A 22,377-nucleotide genomic window follows, 5' to 3' on the forward strand; every position below is an offset into this window, starting at 1 on the left:
AATGACACTGATTCTGTGTGTGATAAAGTGATGCTGCTTCTCTTTGACAACTTGCATCTCTCCTACATGGAAGTAAGTTTTATTCCTGTCAAGGTTGTCTTTGTGTGTGAGACAGATTAGGATTAAATTATGGTTTGACTTTTCTTAGCAGTGTGATCATCGGCAAGTAGCTTATTCTTTTTTCTTTTTTTTTTTTAGTTTTTTTTTTTTTTTTTTTCAAGACAGAATCTCACTCTGCTGCCCAGGCTGGAGTGCAGTGGCACAGTCTCAGCTCACTGCATCCCCTTCTTCCTGGGTTCAAGTGATTCTCGTGCTGCAGCCTCCCAAGTAGCTGGGATTACAGGTGCCTGCCACCACATCTGGCTAATTTTTGTATTTTTAGTAACGATGAGGTTTCACCATGTTGGCCAAGCTGGTCTCGAACTCCTGGCCTCAAGTGATCTGCCCACTTCAGCCTCCCAAAGTGCTGGGATTACAGGCATGAGCCACTGCGCCCAGCTTTTTTAAACTTTTAGGTTCATTTAATAGGTAAATTGCGTGTCAGAGAGGTTTGTAGCTTATTCTTTCAGAACCTCTTGCGTTATCTGTAGATGTGGACTTAAATGTCCACCTCATGGGGTTTTCATAAAAAAATTGAGATAATGTATGTAATGTTGCACAGTGCTTTGCAGACTAGCTAATAAATAGTAGCTATTAGTACAAACTTGTTGCTTTTTGGCTAGTTCTGCAGTCACTTTTGGAATCAGCTTATGAACCACACAAAAAATTTGTCATTATTCTGTAGTCACTGTTTTTGATACTGATGAAAATTTACAGTATCCACCCGGATCATACCATCTGGCTCACAAGATTTGATCCTGAATTGTTAGCACAATGAACTAGGGCCCAAAAGGATGAAGGTTTACCTTGTGGGTATTAAAAATGCTAGAAGCTTAGAAAGCTGTTTCCAAAGAGAGATTCCTTGTTACCAACCATGATAGCATTGCTGTGGTGTGTGTGGTCTCCCAGAGTGGCTGCTTTGGGATAGGAGGTCACTTAGCTATTAGAAGGTTAGGTCTCTTTGTATTATACCTTATAAACAAGGCTCATTTGGACTTAGGGCTTCCCTTAGGGGTGACAACCTTACCAAGGAGATCATTTCTACCAGTGGGATCCATCCAGCAGATCAGTTCTTAAGTTCAGCTTCATCATGTAAACTGCTACACAGTGCAGGCTGACTTCGCATTCACCATTCAGATGCCCTCTTCTAGTTTTATGTTCTTGGCAGCAGTGAAAAGGACCTCAGAGTTCTCAGGCAAGATGATCTTCACTGAGCTATATGTTGGAGGAACCCAGAACCATCATAGTTTTAGGGTGTAGCTGAAAATCCTTACTGTGAATGGGGTTTGTGGCACTGAAAGTTACCCCTTCCCTGGGAATTTTGTAGGAACCCTTGCCACACAAATCAATGGAGCAGTGGGAAGAAGCACCACAAGATATGCCTTTTTTTTTTCCTTTAAAAAATGTTTGAAAACTCCTACTAATATGGGTAGGAAAGCTTCTGCCACATCTGATCATAAAATGAGAGTTGCTCAAAATACTAGTGCAGATCACTCTGACATGTGAAATGCAACACTTCAGGATTTGTGCTGGAAACTTAATAAATACAGTGAACTTGAAAAGCTTATCCCTAAACTGTAATCCTCCCAAACAAAACAAAAACAAAGCAAGAAAAAAAAAGTTATTTAAAATTGTCAAAAGAGGCTGCATTTTTTGAGGTTACCAAAATTATATCTTTAGACCTTTCTTCTGATTTGGTATTTTATGTATTTAAGCAGTTACCTGATTCTGATTTAAAGGAGCAATTTTATTTCTTCTTTTCTAACTCATTTACCCAGTGAGTTTGTGTGACTATAGAGAAAAGTAGGCTGTGTGGTTTTTCTAGTTGTCTATACATGTTGCCTCATAGAGCATATGTACACATGTGTAAAGTTTTCATTTCCACTAAGCCATTCACTCCCTAGATACTATGCTGGTATTTGTTTTTCTGCTGAGGTCTCCCACATTTTTAATGCCTTTCTGAGTTATTCCTCCTGAAGGAACATTATATACTATACTGGAAGCAAATGAGGCTTTTCTTAAACTTCCAGTCTTGGGTTTTGCATGTAGCATTTCCATTCCTTACAGATGAATGAGTTCTTTTTTCCCTATTGACTATTAGGGCTTTGCCTTATGGAAAGGAATAGGGTGGTGAAGGGAAAATATTTTGAGATCTTGCCTGGTCTTAATAGGGAGTTTGTGACACTTAGATTTTCAAGTGTTCAGTTTATACCTTTCCCAAATCTGGTTGCAGTGTATTTAGTCAAGCATTGAAGACCTAACATATGGCATGTTTTGCAAGACACAGGGAAAGAAAAATGAACTGAGAACAGCGAGACCTTCTGGAAATTCCCAGGGTGGGACGCTGCAAACCCTGGGTCCTGGGCCTGCCTGAATCACAGCCTCAGTGGGAGGATCTTATGAAAGGTACAGTGCAGTTGTATCATCTTACACAATTGTACAGGACTGGTACCAAAAAAGGTGCCACGTAAATAGTGCATACAGTTGTGTTCAGTGTTCGTTCAATGAGGACAGCCCCACTCAGCTACCTGTGTACTCAGGTGGTCTCGGTTCCCTTTGTGTTCTCATGGTTTTGAGTTTCTTGCTGTACTGAGAGTGATTCTAGTATTTAAAGACTTTTTCAAATACCGCGGTCCCCAAATGTGAAGCCAACTACTTCATTTATTGTATAGCTGAACAAACAGATTTGTTCTGATGTTGGAAGGAAAACTAGCTGCTTTTTATTTATTAAAAGATGGTACATGAGTGTTTGTGATATGTAAATATTAATGTGAAAGATAGTGTACCACCATGTACTTTATGTCTGACTTAATGGAATTTCAGAGGCAACTTTGACTAAGCAAATTTGATAAAGAATTGACTTAAGAATAAGATGCAACTATACTTAGTGACTTTGGCTCAGAGTTTCATCATCCACAAAATATTAGAAGCTAAAATTTAAATTATATTTGCAAGAGACACAAGACTATTAAGGAGGGCTAGAAGTTATCCACCAGTGGAGTGATTTAGATGACAAGGAGTTATTAATCATATCTGCCGTTTCCTGTCACTGGAATGGGCAACCTTGCTTGGCTTGAATCTCCAGTTCTGGGAAAGAACAGTGCTGTGCTTGAGAGCAGTTAGTAGACCAGACTGAAATAAACGCTCTTTCTAAATTGGCTAGTTGAATGCATTCATTACTCGGAGCACCTGGCAGCAGTTGCTGGCACAGCTTTCCCTTCAGGAGTGAGTCAGGTTCTCACATAGTTGAATACTGGCCAGTAATTCTAAGTCCACTTAATTCTAAATCAACTTTTCTTTCTCTTTTTACTTATACTCCCAGAATCTTACTGATTATCTACACCTCTGTCCTACTGTCTGACTTAGGGACAAAGGATCTGCGTTCTGTGATGGGTCATAAATGTGATGTTTGGCTCTTCTGATAGTAAGAGTAACACCCTGACTCTTTTGAAAATTTAAAGCAAATGACTTCAGAGATGTTGGCTGGATCAAATCAGCTGTAGCTTACCTAACATTGGTATTTCATTTGGGCTTGTGAGGTCTTAACTATTACATTGGACAAATAATTTTGGTCTAACTCACAGGGCAGAAGCACTAATGTTCCTGTTAACCCTGGTCAGTCACATTCTGTGGTTGGAGCAGATGTGTGAGGTTGTTTCTTTTGCTCCAAAAGAAACTTTACAACTCACGGATGCTTGATCAATTAAGGGAGTGATTTTATAGATAAATTATTATGGGAAAACTGCACGTGCTATCAATAGTAACTTAAAATCACTTAAAACAGTGCAGTAATTATAGGGGACTCCCTTTCCCCTAAGGCATATTTAGCAAGCAACTGATGGTAGAAATAAAAAAATCTGTAATGCCAACAAACTAGAGGGATTGAGAGCTATAGCCAGTCATGTAGCAAGGATATCTATCATGGAGAAAATGGCATGATCTTCGGGAGGAGAAAGAAGCCTTGATTTCCAGACAGCTTTTTTCTCATGGGACACGTTTATTGAGCACTTACAGCTTACTACATTGTAGAAGTTGCTGGGGGATTTCAAGAGGCATAGACAGCTCTTCTCCCTCAAGGGGCTCATGTAGGGATATGTAGGAAGTGACAGATGTGTTTGGACCGTTGACTACTACCTAGTACTTTGTTTTCTCAGGAACAAAGTACTTATTTTATCCAGAAGCAAGCCAGTGTAATATAATAATAGTGCTGTGGACTTAATTATAGTTTTGGTGTCTCTTATAAGACTGGTAGGAAAGTTTTCCCTCCCTCCCAAAACTTAACCAAGGCAATAGATTTGTGGTTAGTGACACGTGGAGAGAGAGATGTTAATCTCAGTCTATCTTCTTTCTTCTTTCTTGACTTCTCTTTCCTTTTTTTTTTTTTTTTTTTTTTTGAGACGGAGCCCTGCTCTGTCGCCCAGGCTGGAGTGCAATGGTGCGATCTCAGCTCACTGCAACCTCTGCCTCCACCGCACCCGGCCGACTTCCCTTTCCTTTGACTAATAGAACAACACCAGCCTTTTTCTGAAAGGGAACACTATATCTTTACGGGAATTTGGTGCCAAGGTAAAGGGGAGCCATTGAAGAGAGATGCTTAACAGGGAATCAAAGTAGTGATGAAAGAGTACTGATTGCCATGAGGAAGACCTACTAAGAAAGCCTTCTTGTGGAGGGAACTTAGGATAGAAGCACTTAAGAGAAAGGAGCTGATGGCCGGGCGTGGTGGCTCACGCCTGTAATCCCAGCACTTTGGGAGGCTGAGTCAGGTGGATCATCTGAGGTCAGGAGTTGGAGACCAGCCTGGTCAACATGGTGAAACCCCATCTCTACTAAAAATACAAAAAACTAGCTGGGCATGGTAGCACATGCCTGTAATCCCAGCTACTCAGGAGGCTGAGACAGGAGAATTGCTTGAACCTGGGAGGTGGAGGTTGCAGTGAGCTGAGATCGTGTCACTGCACTCCAGCTTGGGCAACAGAACGAGACTCCATCTCAAAAAAAAAAAAAAAAAAGCAAGAGAAAGGAGCTGACAATTAGGTTTCCAGTTCTGGGTGAGGCTCCCCCCAAAAAAGATGTCACTGGTTTCACTCTGCCTCGGTAGGATGACTTGGGTATCTTTCCACTCCTAAGAAGGTTTTAAAAATAACATAAAACCTAGTGAGTTTGCGAGGCTTAGCCTCTGAAGGGCAAGTAAGACAGGCTTTCTTTTCCTGTCTTCAGAATGAATGGATTACAAACACTAGATACAATTTTAGGTTTTCTTTGTCTTCTTTTTTTTAACTTAATTTTTATTTTCTTTTTCTGTGAGCCTATGGCTTGTATTGAAACTTTAGGTTTTCTTGAGCTGTGGTGCTGAGGGCGAGAAGAAGACACTAACAGCTAAGCATGTGTTTGTGGTTGTTGGAGGATTCCTGCAGGTCACTTGAGGTGGTGGAATCTTCTGTTGGAGGGATGCCCTCTGGCGTGGGTCTGGGGTTGTGTGCTCCTGCTGGTCCCAGTGGTTTTCTTTGCCTGTGGTCCAGATTCTGCTGGGTACTGGCAGCTCCTGTGGTTGGGCCAGTTTGTGTACTTGCATTAGGCTTGATCAGTGATGTTGCTGACCCTCGCCCATACTGGGTAAGTGTCCAGGTGGAAGAGGCTAACTCCCCAGGTGTTGATGGCTACCATTACTATCACCAATCCAATAACGTTGACTCCCAGGCCAGCTTTCACCTACAGGACACAAACCAGCACACCCTAGTCACTCTGACCAGCAGCAGCACAGATCCCCAAGTCCCCTTTCTGTTCCCGCAGCCTATGCCTTGTGGCCCAGATTAGTTCCCAGTGCTGTCTGGGGTGCTCTAGCATTGCCTTGTAGGGTGCACAGGACTGTGGTAGGGCGGGAAGGGGACAATTAGAGTCATGTCCACTTCATGCTTACAGCACTCTCACTAGGTTTCAAGTGGAAGCCTAGAAGGTATGTTAGTTACTTGGAACACCCACTCTATGGAATGTGAAGAGGTATTTCTGCAGCTCACTCTTAGGGAAATGTGCTAAACGAAACTAGCCAGATCTCTGTAAAGCAGAAACTTCTCAGAGCCCCTATGCGCTAATACAGGGAACTTGTAGCAGGGGCTATATTACATGAAGCCTTTGCTACTGTTACCTTTTTTTAAGGAACAGCTTGTGGAAATAATGTACCTTGAGTTCACCTGGGGAAACAGTTTAGCTGCCTCTGCTCAGCTCTTCCTCAGGAAGGAGACACAGGTGTGCTAGCTGGAGTGGGGCCTTTGCTGCTTTCCTCTGAGGGAATTACACCTCAGTGACTGACCCTTTTCACTTCTGCCTTGACATTGACACTCACAGGCTGAAGTGGGGGCTGTGAGGGATGATGGGCTGGCAGAGCCAGATGGAAAAATGTGTCCTGTAAGGATAGCTGGCACCCTTCCAGTGAGTAACCAGGCATACAGCATGTAGCCAAAACAAGTCACTCGCTGGCATTAAGTTGGGAAAATTGCAAGGGGAAAATGGATACTGGGAAATTGTTTCAAGCAAATGGCTAGACATGTCCTCTCTCTCCTGCTGCCTGGTGGGGGCCCCCTGGGCATTTTGGCATGGAGGACAGCCCATGTTTCCCCACAGGTGAAAGGGCAGGTTCTAGCAGGGCTAAATTAAGGAGTGTTAGAGTTGAAAGGGACCCCATGGAGCATCCAGCTGGAACCTCGTCATTTAGCAGATGAGGAAACTGAAGTCAAGGTAGTGCCCAAGCTGGGGATAGAACCATTCCCAGACCGGCTCACTTCTTGTCACCTGGTACCTTTGAAAATTACTGCCTCTGATCATTTGATTCCAGTGTAGAAAGCCAGAGGTCAGTGGTGGGGACACACAGCAGAAGAAGCGGGAGTCAGGAGAGCTGGAGTAGAGCTCAGTGTGAGCGGACTGAGGGTTACTCAGTAAGATGGGAGGGGAGAGGGATGGCTGGGACACCCCATTCCAGGAAGTATCACGGATGACTTAGATGAGCAGTTTGAATAGTCAAAAGGACCTGAATAGGCTGGGTGCGGTGGCTTACACCTGTAATCCCAGCACTTTGGGAGGCCAAGGCAGGTGGATCACCTGAAGCCAGGAGTTCAAGACTGCCTGACCAACATGGTGAAACCCCATCTCTACTAAAAATACAAAACTTAGCTGGGCGTGGTGGCGCACACCTGTAGTCCCAGTTACTCTGGAGGCTGAGGCATAAGAATCACTTGAACCCAGGAGGCAGAGGTTTCAGTGAGCCAACATTGTGCCATTGCATTCCAGCCTGGGTGACAGAGTGAGATTCTGTCCCCCCGGCCCCAAAAAAAAGGGGAAAAAAGGACCTGAATATCTGCCACCAGCATGAAACTTTTTCTTTCCTCTATTGCTTTACAGGGCTGCAAGAACACGTTTGGCTCCCATGAAAAAAAAAAATGTGAGACCATCAGTAATTTGTATCAGTGTTTTCCATCCTCTCCTCTACCCCCTCAGCCCTGGATATTAAGTATAGCAGCATAGTGTACATAGTATAGTGTATAGGTAGAGGAGTAGAAGGTAGATAGACCCAACACTAAAGTCAGCAGCAAAATATCTCAAAGCCATCTTTTGTGAGCCCAGCTGAAAATGAAAATGAATGATGGATGCTTCATTTTCCATTGTTGCTTCAGGGGTTTCTTGCCTGGGGGGTGAGTTGAGCAGAAGAATCCTGTTTTCTCAAAATACCTTTCACCCTACGTTCATACACTTTCTCATTCTCATCTTCTGTGAATAAACCAGTAGCTTTCTCAATGAATGTCTCCACTGGCCTAATGAAGAAACGAAGGCAAAACTTTGCGCAGGCTCATGCCTTCTGGAACTGGGCAACAGCCTGTGTGTTCCAGCTTTCTCTACCTAGGTACCCACTTCTTTCCAGGGAAGGGCTGGAGAGAGCACATTCTTGCTATCCTTGGTGCTTATAGACCAACCAAAAACCTCTTTATAAGTGCTGTTCTTGCTACCATACTGGGTTAGTGTTGACAGGCCAGGGACGCTGCTACAAAATAACTTTGAAAGAAGGCTGCAGAGCTGGTCATCCCTGTCCTCATGGCAGCTGGCCCTGGCAGGGAGAGGCACCCCAACTCACCATATCTTTGATCTGGCAGTGCCCATAGCTGAAGACGATGGCATTAGGGGGATTGCCCACAGGCAGCATCACTGCAAAGGAGATGCACATGGTGACTGGGATCAGGGTGTAGAGGGGGTTAATGTGCAGCGTTTCAGACTAGAAGAGAGAATTCACAGAAACATTTCACGAGATTAGGCTTGCATTTCCTGTGCTTAACATAAGGAGCATGCTTTAATGATGACTGGGTGCTGGCTAACCTTAGCAGGACACTATGTGGAGGGGTAGTTAGGTCCCTGCCCTCGGGGGCATGCAGTGCCCTTGGCAACCTGAATAGGCTGATGCTGCTCACTTGCTCCACATTGGAAATATGGCTTTGAGTGACTCCCTAGAAGGGATGTTTGATTTTTTTGGTGTTATTCTAAGGAACTGGTTCCTCAACTTTATTCTTTAGCTAAGACTTCCTTTCCTTAAACCCAAATCTCATGAATAAGTTGCTTTGATTGAAGTGGGGCTCCCTCAGTCTTAGGGTACAGAACTAAGGTGGTTTTTTTTTCCCTAGGGAAGATAATTGTTTTATATGGGATTTGAATCCATGGTCCTGCTCTCAATGTTGCCAGGTTTTAACTGCACTCTCTTGCTCACACAAGCAAGATGACGGAAGGGAGAAGTTGGGGTCATCTGGGCAATGAGCAGAGAGTGTGGGGCTGGGGTTAGAAAGAGCAGTAGGAGACTATGTTGCTGGGGTGGGGAGGGGCCTTCATCTCCTGGATTCTGCCTCCCAGAATGGGACAGATGAAGCATTGGGTCAGATGCATCACCTTTCAGGCTGCTTGGCCAGGCTAAGATCTGGCCATTGCTCCCCTCCCCTATTCCATTCACAACAAACTGGTCTGAGGCTGTGGAGCAAAGCTGACCTTGCTCCCAATCCTCAGAACTTCCCAGAGGACAGTGAATCTCAGTGGAGGCTGTGATGATTGTCTGAGTTGTGATCTCAGTCTTCGCAGCTATGTTTTACCTACATTTTCTGTGGCTACCTCTTTGGCCCTCTCAGGTTTTATCTCAGGAGAGAAAGGTTGATGATGATTGCGGGGAATTGAAATGATAGGGTTTGAAGATTATTTTGTATGTTCTTTGGTTTCTACTCAGGGCTGCCCCTAAATGAATCCTACTCTTTTGGACAAGGATTTCTAGAACTCTTGCTGTGATTTATTAGTGTATCCTTTTATTTGCTAGTTGCTATTTGAAAAACTTCATTTTTCAGAATAGGAATTGAACAGCAATCAGTGAAGGCTGTGGGCAGTAACCAGAGGAGAGGGTACAGCCACAGAAGCTGCCCTGAGCTAGGCCTGCCACTCCAGGCCCCTGGGACAGCCTGTTTGGACGTCTGGGAGCCCCGCGCTACTCACCAGGCTGCACAGGATGGGCAGGAAGATGGTGATGGTTGCTGGGTTGCTCACAAACTCAGTGACAATGGACACAAGGATGCATGCCAGCAGGGTGACAGCCCATGGCGGGAGGCTGCTCAGGGACAACATCTGGTTCCCTATCCATGTAGAGAGGCCAGAGCTCTGTAGGAAGAGGTGTTACAGTAAGAAGAAAGGAGGAGAAACACATCCCAGCTAGAGTTCTTAGAATTCAGAAGGTCAGGGATGTTGGAAGGCTGGACCACCAAGGATCCTCTGATCTTTAGTTTGAATGAAGCCAGAGGTGTTCATGATTTTTATGATTGGATCATTTTTGTAGCTCAGAAAATTGGTTTTTATGATTGTACAACATTTGGTCTTTCGGTTTCATCATGGGGCATGAAGAGCCACCCACCCTAATTGCCATGATCCTTCTTAGGACTTTGCCATGACAACTTGTCAGAGGTTGGACATCTTTGCTCCTCAACTTCAATCTCATTACCCTTTCTCTAGCCTCTGACATCCTTACCCTGTGCATTGATTCGACAATGCCCTTCACAGAGGGCCAAGTATAGCCCTTTATTCAGCTTTTGAAATCAGTTTATTTTGTTACCTAAAAAAGGGAAAAATGTATCAACATCTGTAGATAGTAGCCTTTCCTGTCTTTTTAGGGAGAGGAACAGGCAGGGCTGAGCACTGGAGGTTTTACAGGAGTAATAAAGTAGAGAGGGATAAAAGTATATTTCCATTTAGTGGAGAAGGTGACTCCTAAGTGCCATGGAGGCTGGTCATTCAGCCCCAACCTGTTTTAGGTTCAAATCCCATCGTGGCTGACATTAGTTCTACTATCAGGATTTTTTTTTTTTTAATTAAGATGAGAGAGTCTTGCTCTATTGCCCAGGGTCCAGGATGAGTGCAGCAGCATGATCACAGCTCACTGCAGTCTCAACCTCCCGGGTTCAAGCAATCCTCCCACCTCAGCCTTCCAAGTAGCTGGGACCACAGGCACATGCCAGCACGCCCTGCTCTTCTTATATGTAGAGACAGAGTCTTTCCATGTTGCCCACGCCTGTCTCAAACTCCTGAGCTCAAGCGATTCTCCCACATTGGTCTCCCAAAGTGCTGGGATTATAGGCGTGAGCCACCTCATCTGGCCTGCCAGTGCTTTTTGAAGACACAGATATGAAGGCATATTGACCATCCTAAGTTTATTCCACTAGCAACAGTTACACACATCCACTTAAATAAATGAACATTCTGCCTGGGTGAGGTAGCTCACACCTATAATCCCAGCACTTTGGGAGGCTGAGGAAGGTGGATCACTTGAGGTCAGGAGTTTGAGACCAGCCTGGCACACTTGGTGAAACACTGTCTCTACTAAAAATACAAAAATTAGCCAGGCGTGGTGGCACGTGCCTGTAATCCCAGCTACTCAGGAGGCTTGCTTGAACCCGGGAGGCAGAGGTTGCAGTGAGCGGAGATTGTGCCATTGCACTCCAGCCTGGGTGACAGAGTGAGATTCTGTCTCAAAAAAAATAAAAAATAAAAAAAATAAATAAATACATATTCCCACTTGTAATGATGCATTTGGTTGGAAGATGTTCACCTGCAAATAGGGAGAGCTATTTCCGTCTCCTACAAAATGAAAGGTATCACTGAGTATTGTATTAAAAATTCCAGGTTGTGCCGGGCGCGGTGGCTCAAGCCTGTAATCCCAGCACTTTGGGAGGCCGAGACGGGCGGATCACGAGGTCAGGAGATCGAGACCCTCCTGGCTAACACGGTGAAACCCCGTCTCTACTAAAAATACAAAAAATTAGCCGGGCGAGGTGGTGGGCGCCTGTGGTCCCAGCCACTCGGGAGGCTGAGGCAGGAGAATGGCGTGAACCCAGGAGGCAGAGGTTGCGGTGAGCTGAGATCCGGCCACTGCACTCTAGCCTGGGCGACAGAGCAAGACTCCGTCTCAAAAAAAAAAAAAAAAAAAAAAAAAAAAAATTCCAGGTTGCCATATGCATCCTGCCTCCCTTCCTCTCTCTATTCTATGTTGACAGGCTCTGCCTTTTCCCATGGTACTGTAGAAACTGCAAATATAATGACGATATGGAGAGCAGGGGCAGAAAGCAAGGTGAGACATTTATGATTCCTCAAGCTCTTAAGTCCTGCTACACATGTTTTACTATTAAAGACCTCCTTCCCTACACTGTCAGCATGGTACTTTTTCTCCTCACTTCCAAATTCATCAAAAGCTCATTTCATCTCTGTAGTACCCTGGCTACCTCCTGGCGAGCTCATAGACAACTGACAGCCAAAGGCCTTCAGAATTCTCTCTGTTGTAGCCACTTCACCTTGTAGAACTTTTCTTCCTTTTCTTCCTCTCAACTGACTGAGAGCTTACAAACCTGGTCTGTGCAGACTGCATCAATTAATGCTTGTTTCAGAGCCCCAGGGCCTCCAGGAACTCTTTAATTGTTCCCTCTGGTAACACATTAAACCTCACTCATTGGACAGAGGCAGGGGAGGAAGAGCAGTTAGTTGAGTGGAAATGATACATTATATAAAGAAATAGAGTTTTATATAACATGTTATCCAAATAGTACTGGTAAGTAAAGTGAAATAATTTTTTTTTCTTTTTGAGACAGAGTTGCGTGCTGTTGCCCAAGCTGGAGTGCAGTGGCAGCATCTCAGCTCACTGCAACCTCCGCCTCCTGGGTTCAAACAATTCTTGTGCCTCAGCCTCTCAGGCAGCTGGGATTACAGGCGTGCACCACCATCCCCGGCTAAATTTTTTTTTTTTTGAGAGGAAGTCTCACTCTGTCGTCCGGGTGGGAGTGCAGTGGTGCGATCTCAGCTCACCGTAACCTCTGCCTCCCGGGTTCAAACGATTCTCCTGCCTCAGCCTCCCAAGTAGTTGGGGTTACAAGTGTCTGCCATCATGCCCAGCTAATTTTTGTATTTTTAGTAGAGACAGCGTTTCACCATGTTGGCCAGGCTGGCCTCAAACTCCTGGCCTCAAGTGATCCTCCTGCCTCAGCCTCCTTAAGTGCTGGGATTACAGGCGTGAGCCACCATGCCCGGCCTAGTAAAGTGAAATCATTTAGTGGCAATCATTTTTCCAGCAGAACGATTTTATACTGTAATTTGAAATAAATTAGACTTCAAAGTTAGGAAAAAACACAATCAAAGGAAGTCTCAATTTTTTAAACTCTTGTTATGAAAACATTTTACAATGGATTTTCTTCGCTAATGTCAAAACTGAAATTATTTCAAACTCAGTAGGAATGACATATATGCTACCCAAATTATGACTAAAATTAGTAGAGGCAGTAGGCTTTACAGCAATAACTGTACTATCTCTAATATGTGCACAGTTTTTTTTTTTTTTTTTTGGTGGCCGGGGATAGGGTTTCCCTCTCTCTCCCAGGCTGGAGTCCAGTGGTGGGATCTTGGGTCACTGCAGCTTTGAACTCCTGGGCTCAAGTGATCCTCTCACCTCAACCTCCTGAGTAGCTGGGACTACAGGTGCACACCACCACACTGGGCTAATTTTTGTTTTTGTAGAGATAGGGTCTTACTATGTTGCCCAGGCTAGTCTCAAACTCCTGGACTCAAGCAATCCTCCCGCCATGGCCTCCCAAAGTGCTGGGATTATAGACGTGAGCCACTGTGCCCAGCCCAATTTTGGTTAAAAAAAAATATTGCCAGGCCAATCTTGTCAAAGGCCAAAACTAACAACTGAAATTAAATAAAGATAAACATAAATATCCCGAACTTGGAATGAGAACTATTGATAGCATATATATAGGGTGGGTTGAAAGTCTAGTAATGATGAGCAGTTAAAAGAATGAAGCGTTCTAATTGACTGCAGTTGTAATGTAATTGTTGACATGAGTGCCAAGGATGCTTTATAAAAGCTGCCATAAAAATGCAGGGTGCTGCTTGAATCAGAGGTGAGAAATGGGGCTTGGGTAATATAACTACTCTGCTTGGCAGTAGACTGGCCACCCCGTGGACCGTGTTTGAATAAGGCCAAGTGAAGTGAGTCCTGAGGAGAGAGACGCAGATGGTATGGGTCACTGCTTCTTGATTTTTTCATGTTAATAATTATTAGCTAGGAGAGGGTCCCAGAGAACAGAGCTAGAGCCAACAGTGGACAGACAACATGCAGAAGACCTGAGCTGAAAATAAGGAACAACTATTCTTTGTTCCCTGCACAGGGAGTACCTTGTCACTGGAAGTGTCCGAGCCAGAGGTGCCATGGAGGGAAATCTCACCACGGGCAGGAGATAGGACTCATTGCTTTCTAAGGTTCTCCTTAGTGTAATATTCTGTGACCTTCTTATTAATAATGCAGAGAGTATTTTGGGCCATCAAAAGTGAACCATGCCGGGCGCAGTGGCTCGTGCCTGTAATCCCAGTACTTTGGCAGGCCAAGGTGGGTGGATCATTTGAGGCCAGGAGTTCGAGACCAGCCTCACCAACGTGGTGAAACTCCATCTCTACTAAAGTACAAAAATTAAGCTGAGTGTGGTGGCGTGTGCTTGTGATCCCAGCTACTCGGGAGGCTGAGGCATGAGAATTGGTTGAACCTGGGAGGCAGGGGTTGCAGTGAGCTGAGATGGCGCCATTGCACTCCAGCCTAGGTGACAGATCAAGACTCTGTCTCAAAAGAAAAAAAAAGGAACCAAGTTTAGCATGGGATAATGCATGTAGACAAGCTGGAGGGAGAAATAGTCTGAACCTTAACCTAATTCATTCTTAGGACTCTTTTCTATTTTAGGGAGGGCTAACACTTTAGGAAATTCAACCATCCCCTCACATCCCCATCCCACTTAAAAGATCTCATCCAAACTCCTCCCAATTAGAAAATTAAGAAGTATTTACATCAGCTTTAGCCTAGATTTTCCAAAGGGGCTCAGTATATGTATTGTGGACAGACAGTTCACCATGTGTCACTTGGAATATCTCTCGTCCCTTACAGAGTTCTCCTATTACCACTCCTATTACCTATGTCCATCTCCTGTTACCATCTCCTGTTGCCACTGTCAAATCCCAGAAGGAGATGACTACAAACTCCAATAAGCCTTTTACTTGTAGCAGCATGGGCCCCATAGATGAAGTATCGATGCCCATGCATCATGATTGTGTGGCACAGCCGATCTGTTCCTCTATTCCCAGTAGTGCTAACTGAGAAGCTTAGGGCAGGAGGGGACATCCATGCTGCTCTATTGCTTCCCTTCCCAAGGACTTGGTGAACATTTACTTCTCAGCTCCATTGAGTCTTTCCTCCCATGCCCATAATGATTCATTAGGTAAAAACGCTGGAAAAGTATTTCACCCATAAGAACAGAATTCAAGCCAGGTGCAGTGGCTCACGCCTGTAATCCCAGCACTTTGGGAGGCTGAGGCGGGTAGATCACTTGAGGTCAGGAATTTGAGACCAGCCTGGCCAACATGGTGAAACCCTGTCTCTACTAAAAATACAAAAATTAGCTGGCATCATGGTGCACACCTGTAGTCCTAGCTACTTGGGAGGCTGAGGCAGGAGAATCACTTGAACCCAGAAGGCAGAGGTTGCAGTGAGCTGAGATCATGCCACTGCATTCCAGCCTGGGCGACAGAGCAAGAGTGTCTCAAAAAAAAAAAAAAAAAAAAAGATCAGAATTCAAGAATTACCTTGCTACCAGAAGCCAGAGCATAGCCTCCCCCCACCAGAATGACAATCTCCCAGGGCATGGTCTTCTGGAAGTCCTTCCAAGTGATGATGGGTTCGGTCCCCAGTGAGTGCTCCCGGTTCTCTCCTGGATTAGAGAGAGATGTAAAGCCAGATAAACCCTGATAGGCGTGACTTGTGGAGATAGGTGCCTAATTGGTGAAGTGGATGATTTGGGATACTGCTATTTCGGGGGGTGGGAATCTGAAGGACCTTGGTAAATCTCTTTGGGAGTATTAGTCTGATTTGGGGATTCTTCAACTAGAGCCACCCCCAGTTTCTTCCCTTGATCCTTCTCTCACCATCATTCTTTTTCCCAAAGCAGGGTTTCTTCGCTGGAATAAGGAAGAGGAGGAAGCCAAGGAAGACAGAGACTGTGGCATCAGTGCGGTAGCCTTTCCTAGTAAAGAGACAAGCATAGCTGAGGAGAAGGGTCAGGAATTTTCAGGAGTAACATGATGTCTCGGGGCAGTCTGTGCAAACACAGTGTCTTTTTAGGACCTAGTCTAGAGGTGAAATTAACCTTAGTTCTTGCCAGTTGCGGCCATGCTATCCACAGTGGATTTAATGGGCAGTGGTGAATGTCTGGAGGCAGGGCCTGACTAGAGTAGATGTCTTGGTGTGAATTTGTGAGCCCGTTAATTGGGGCAAGTCCTAGAAGGAGTGATCAGGAGTGAAGATGGTTAGATGAGAATAGAAGAGGATGAGACCTCTTTCCTATGAAGGCCACACCTCCATGTGCCTCCCTTCTCAAGTGAGAAGTTGGTCTCTTTTCTTTACAGTTGGTACTTTATAGATGTTTTCTCCTTTAACTCTCATAACCACCTATGAGGTAACCAAGCTTCCAGGAGCTTATGTAATGAGACTACGTGCAGCACTGGATCCCAGCCCCAGACCAGGACTCCAAAGGGTGTTTTTCCTTTCTGATTTCACACTGCAGCCTCCCTAAAAAGAGTGGATTCCCCAGGGAATGAAATCTTCCTGGCTTCATATCTTCCCCTGAGAGTCTACGAAGGATGCCAGTAGTTGTTGCCTAAAGAATTGGGGTGAGGGAGTTGTTCTTAAGGAGGAAGTTGTATTACTTACTTTTCAAAGAAAGAATCCCAGCCAGGGACAAAGCCAGGCTCCCGGGTAAACCACAGTACGGTCATCAGGATGAAGAAAAATCCAGTCACCATTTCAGGGTAGCTATAAAATAAAACAGAAAGACCCACTCAGGAACTGAGAAATTTCTCCTAGCTTTTTCACTTTGCTTCTGGAAGCTTCTGTATTTAGAGTTTCAATACCCTAGACATAAAACACACTCACTGCCTAACCACTATGAATGGCTGACAGTGAGATGAGGACAAGACTGAGTGCCCCCAGAAAACATGACATTAACCATGTTCCCTGGAGAAACTTCTGTGGAAAGGGCAAGAGAACACAGCACTGTACATTTATAAATAATTTCAAATACAGCCTACAAGGAGAATACAGTGAAACAGGCACTCCCAAACACTGTGCAGGTGGGAAGAGGAATTGCTACAACCTTTTTGAGGCCATTTGATGATATACATCAGAAGCCTTAAAGCTGGTCATTCCCTGGCCAGGTGTGGTGGCTCACGCCTGTAATCCCAGCACTTTGGGAGGCCGAGGCGGGCGGATCACGAGGTCAGGAGATGGAGACCGTCCTGGCTAACACAGTGAAACCCCTTCTCTACTAAAAATGCAAAAAATAGCCGGGCATGGTGGTGGGCGCCTGTAGTCCCAGTTACTTGGGAGGCTGAGGCAGGAGAATCACTTGAACCCCAGAGGCGAAGGTTGCAGTGAGCCAAGATTGTGCCACTGCATTCTAGCCTGGGCGACAGAGCGAGACTCTATCTCAAAAAAAAAAAAAAAAAAAAGTTGGTCATTCCCATCATCTAACCAGAAGTACATACACTGAGACATTCATTACCTATTAAAAAATGGAAGCATCCTGTATATCCAATGATATTTCATACACTGAATACATTTTGATACAACTCGATGTCAAAATGAGATGCATCCACTGATAATCCTGTTTCCACAGCAGAGTTAAGGACGTGGAACATACTGTACACCGTTGAGTTGAGTATAGTGTTGAGTTGAGAAAGGCAAGGTATACAACGGTTTCGGTGTGGACTGAATTTTACCAAAAATACATAGAGTTTTGCACAAAAAAGCATGGAAAGAAGTGTTAACATTTGTTAACACGGGGTGCTAAGAATTCAGTCAATTTTAATTTTTTTCTTATACTGGCTTGTATTTTTGAAATGTTCTATGATGAACTTTTATAACTTAAAGCTTTAAATAAGACAGTGTCTACCTGGATTGTTTTATGCAAAGTTGTATGTGCCAATTGCCATAAAAGGAGAAATAGCACTAAATAGGAAGCTGGGTCCCTGTGGAGAAGCTGATAGAAGTGGCTGAGAGTTGGTTAGTGATTTCTTGGACCCTCTGTCTCCACGTCTGTCTTTGATACTGCTTTCTGCCCTAAATATAGCACAGAGTCTCCCATCTCCCTGGGAGTGATAACTGGACCACTGTGGTGGCGTGTCTGAGCAATGAGAGGAGGCCTGGCTTTGGAAGGAATTCACATTTTCCAAGAGGGTGACTGTGCTGGCTTTCCCTTCTTCTGCCTCCGTCTGCCCCGTGGTCAGTACTCCACCCCATGCCACGGCTATACCTTGGTCTCCAAATAGAGCAAAGGGAAAGGGTGGCCACCTGAAATCTGGGCCAGCTTGGCTTTGGCATTAAATAGCATCTTCTAAATGCCTGATTCAGAGTTGTGGAAAATTCTCCCAGTGTCAGGGACTGTCAAGAACAAGGCTACTCCTGTGCTCACTTTACCTGCTGTGTTTCTGCTGGAGGAGGAGAGAAGAGGAAATGGCTGATTTTTACCTAATGTCTCCTAGCTTTTCATACTCTTCTTGGATCCTCTTCTCTGACAACTGTTCCCTTTTGGTCTTCTTCTTCTTGCTCAGAGAGCAGGTCTCTTTAAAACTGAGAGGGGAGAATGAGCAAATGATTAAAGAAAACATACTCCTGAGGCCCAGAGATCAAATATTAGGTAAATACTAAACCGCTCGCCTGCTGCAGTCACTTTTCTCCTCTTTCACATGCTCTATTCCTCTATCCCCCACCTATTCATACGGCTTTTATCTGCCACATTATCCGGACCCTCATCAACCTTGTCCCCTAGACTATTGGGGATATCCATCTGGGTCTGTCTCTGGTATATTGGTGTGAAGTGATGTCTCAAGGACTCGTGCAAGTGTATTCGCGCGGGGTCATTTCTACCTGCTTGTCTTTTACATAAGTAAAATAATTAGTGTAATGTGGTATACGTGTCTAGGTGTATAAACTACAACTTTTACTCCACTATGTGTCTGGATGGATAACTAACATTTTTACTTCAGAGAAGCTTTGTCTCTAGCCAAACAAACACACAAACATCTGCATATATGGAACACACAGTGTTAGTTTTATATTGGCAATACTGGAGTTAAGAAGTATATAGACATCATTGGTTTGACAACAGTCTGAGTAAAAAGAAAAGTCAGAGAACATTTCTTGACCAATGGGAGCATACGGACTAATAGCAAAACATTATATTATCTTCCCTTATGTGTTTGAAACTGATCAAATTTGGAGTAGATTGACTTGTTATTTTGAGGCATATGAGCATATTTTATTCAGGCTACTAAGTATAAATCACCCATGCCTATAAAGTTAAACCTAATGCAAATTCTACTTAGAGTCATATTTTTTATTTCTTATTTCTTGGAGTAATTGGAAGTACTCTATATGCTTTGAGAGCAATAAAACGACATTAAATACTCTTCACGTTAGACTTTGTATAAACTGGACAGGCTCTCTAACCATTTAGTTGGAATTAAGAACATTTCATGTAGAGCTGAGAGTGAAGTACAGAGTTCACAAATGTTTAGAATGTCTAGAAGAGACAGCGCCTGACTCTCAGTCCAGACCACTGCATTCTCCTTGGGCATCCTCTGTGGTTACCTGGCAGTCCCCCTTGCACAGAGCCATCCGGGGCCCATGCCATGGCCTTTGGATCAACAGGGGGGCCTCAGTGCTTTGCTGAAAGGGCCCTGGGACTCACTTGCAGCCTAGGAACAGCCAGTGCATCCAGAACCAGCTGACCACCAGCATGATGAGGGATATGGGGAAGCTGAAGAGGAACCAGGTGCCAAAGTTCACCACCTCTGCGGCTGGATACTGGCTGGAGGGTAAAGAACCAGGTCAGCAATTAGAAAAGGGAGGGTTTCCATATGGTATTTTGGAGTAGTATGCCAAATGCTCCCTAAAACACAGAGATAATGATAACGATATGGTAAAACATTGTCTACAGACTCATTTAGTTGACAGTTGCAATTGTACAGAGCCCAGACAAGTATCATGAAACTAGCTAAAAAAAGTAATCAAAACAACTAAAATTCGTATCATTAAAGTGTATTTACTTTGCACTCAAGAGAATGACTCAGGACGTATTTGCCCTTAAAGATTCTGCTAAGTTTATTCATCTGGTTTGCAAGACAACAGAAAACGGAGCAGCTTGGTATATTTTGTTTCTAAAATCACCAGAAATGTAACTTTTGACTGGGGGACACAGTTCTGGAGAATTTGAAGCTCTAGGGCTTAATGAAGTTTTTAGATATACGGTGCCCATAAGAGAACCGAGACTAGCAATCTCCAAATCTTTATTAAACATCCACTGGTCTCAGGGTAGAGGGGATTTGTATGGCAAAGTGCCCATTCATCACAGGCAGAGCTGTGGCTCCCCAGCCCAAGTGTTGTGTCCTGTGGAGCCTGGATGGACCAGGCCGTGAGCCATGGCTTTTGCCTAGACAAGGCTCAGGCCTAAATGACCTATGCTGTGTTTTCCTTGGGTCTCTGTTTTTGGGGCTGGGTGTAAAACTCCTCTAGGTGTGAGACATCCCTCTATCAGTGATCCCTTCTCCCAGATCTTTAACTTTGCTCTCATCTGGATCATCCCTACCAGCATTTAAATGTCTCCCATCTTGAAAACTCCTTCTTGACCCTACTTTCCTTTCCTTTTTTTTTTTTTTTTTTAATTTTTTTTTTTTGAGTCAGAGTCTTGCTCTGTCGCTCAGGCTGGAGTGCAGTGGTATGATCTCAGCTCACTGCAACTTCTGCCTTCTGGGTTCAAGCGATTCTCCTGCCTCATCCTCCCAAGTAGCTGGGATTACAGGAGCATACCACCACGCCCAGCTGATTTCTGTATTTTTAGTAGAGATGGGGTTTTGCCATGTTGGCCAGGCTGGTTTCGAACTCCTGACCTCAGGTGATCTGCCTGCCTTGGCCTCCCAAAATGTTGGGATTACGGGCATGAGCCACAGTGCCCGTCCTCTACTTTACTTTTATTATCATCCCACATCTCTCCTTCCCTTCACAGTCAGTTCTCTATTTTCTCACTCACCAGAATCCTCAACTCACCAGACTCTGGCTTCTCCCACCACTTGACCAAGGTCCTCTTGCCTACATCACCAGTAACCTCCATGTCACCAAATCTAATGGATACCTTTTCATCCTTACTTTGCATCATCATTCATTGACATTAAATATTGTAGGCACAGCTGGGCGCGGTGGCTCAAGCCTGTAATCCCAGCACTTTGGGAGGCCGAGACGGGTAGATCACAAGGTCAGGAGATCGAGACCATCCCGGCTAACACGGTGAAACACCGTCTCTACTAAAAAATACAAAAAACTAGCCAGGCGAGGTGGCGGGTGCCTGTAGTCCCAGCTACTCGGGAGGCTGAGGCAGGAGAATGGTGTGAACCCGGGAGGCGGAGCTTGCAGTGAGCTGAGATCCGGCCACTGCACTCCAGCCCAGGCGACAGAGCGAGACTACATCTCAAAAAAAAAAAAAAAAAAAAAGAAAAAATATTGTAGGCACTTCCTTTTTCTTGAAATACTTTCCTCCCTTGGGTAGAGTGGCACCAGATTTCCCTTTCCTCTCTGCTGTCTGATACTGTTTCCTTCTGTCCGTTAAATATGTGAGCTTAATATTTATGTCCTCTGTTCTCCTTACTCTGTATATTCTAGGTAATTTCCTCCACTCCTGTAGCTTCCCTTACCAGGAGGCAAAATGAATATGTGGCCCCTTTACCCAAAGGTTATTATGAATATCCAGGCAGGGACAGCAGAACATTAAACCAAGCGTGACACCTATCTGGGCATGGTGGCCCGTGTGCCTGTACAGGTGGCATGCCCATGGCCCCAGCCCTGCAGGCCGCTCACTTCAAATCTATGCCTTCAGCCTAAACATTAATATTTCCCTTGAGATTCACAGGTCTGTTTTCACCTGGACATCTCGGCCTCTATGCCACTTTTTCCAAGACCCCATTCCTCCTCTTTCCCCTCTATTCCTTGACCTGCTGAGGGCAGGAGCCTGAGAGGCAGACACAGCCTTTCCCTGTCTCGGGCCCTGTCTCACCTTCCTGAGACCCAGCAAGTGACCTCTGAGTTTCCCTTAAACTTGACTGTTCCTCCTCCCCACTGCGCTGTCAGCCAAGCCACCGGCTGCCCTGGACAACTTTGCAGCAGTGTCCTGAATTGCCTTCCTGCTGTCTGCTTTCTCCTTTCCAATCTGTTTCCCCCCCCCTTTTTTTTTTTTTTTTTGTCTTTTTCATCCAGAATGAGTTTTCAAAACTATAAATCTGACCACCTCACTAACTGCTTAAAATTCTTTAAAAGCATCTCAAAGCCTTTCAGATGTGGTCCAAGTTCCTCAGTGGGTCTTGCCAAGCCCTGGAGATCTGCCCGTCCAGCTCCCTGGCCTCCTCTTACCCTCTGTCGTTTTCTTTTATGTGCTCTGCTGTCCTGCCTCGGAGCCTTCCTACGCACTGTTTTCTTTGTCTGGATAATCTCCCTTCATCTAGTTTACTCCCGTCCTTCAGGTTTCCACATGGTCGCCTCTTCAGGGAGGCATTTCCTCCCTGCAGATGGGCGAGCTCCCCGAGCAGGGCTCTCCCTGCAGAGTCTTAGACTTCTCCAGTCTCACTTAGCTATAATGACTT

At 44.9% G+C, this 22,377-nt stretch overlaps 1 protein-coding gene and 1 long non-coding RNA gene across 3 annotated transcripts in view; one reads left to right on the top strand and one right to left on the bottom strand.

Annotated features, from left to right (window-relative positions):
- Positions 1-1,026: 1,026 nt before the first annotated feature.
- LOC111524770 lies at positions 1,027-16,999 on the top strand. The gene is made up of 3 exons (XR_002725866.2): positions 1,027-2,505; positions 11,658-11,731; positions 15,642-16,999. It is a non-coding gene; the product is annotated as an uncharacterized LOC111524770 (long non-coding RNA).
- SLC13A4 (solute carrier family 13 member 4) overlaps positions 5,356-22,377 on the bottom strand; it is a 46,923-nt gene continuing 29,901 nt past the window's right edge. For both annotated transcript variants that reach the window (XM_023190059.3, XM_023190058.3), the window contains exons 9-16: positions 19,440-19,559; positions 18,218-18,319; positions 16,403-16,504; positions 15,619-15,716; positions 15,280-15,404; positions 9,610-9,771; positions 8,222-8,359; positions 5,356-5,811 (exon numbers count right to left, since the gene is read on the bottom strand). In XM_023190059.3, the coding sequence (XP_023045827.2) occupies positions 5,674-5,811; positions 8,222-8,359; positions 9,610-9,771; positions 15,280-15,404; positions 15,619-15,716; positions 16,403-16,504; positions 18,218-18,319; positions 19,440-19,559 (985 nt within the window). In that variant the 3' untranslated portion in view covers positions 5,356-5,673. The remainder of the gene's footprint in view (positions 5,812-8,221; positions 8,360-9,609; positions 9,772-15,279; positions 15,405-15,618; positions 15,717-16,402; positions 16,505-18,217; positions 18,320-19,439; positions 19,560-22,377) is intronic.

Source organism: Piliocolobus tephrosceles, chromosome 8 (assembly GCF_002776525.5).
Source record: "Piliocolobus tephrosceles isolate RC106 chromosome 8, ASM277652v3, whole genome shotgun sequence".
In the NCBI taxonomy this organism is placed as follows: domain Eukaryota; kingdom Metazoa; phylum Chordata; class Mammalia; order Primates; family Cercopithecidae; genus Piliocolobus; species Piliocolobus tephrosceles.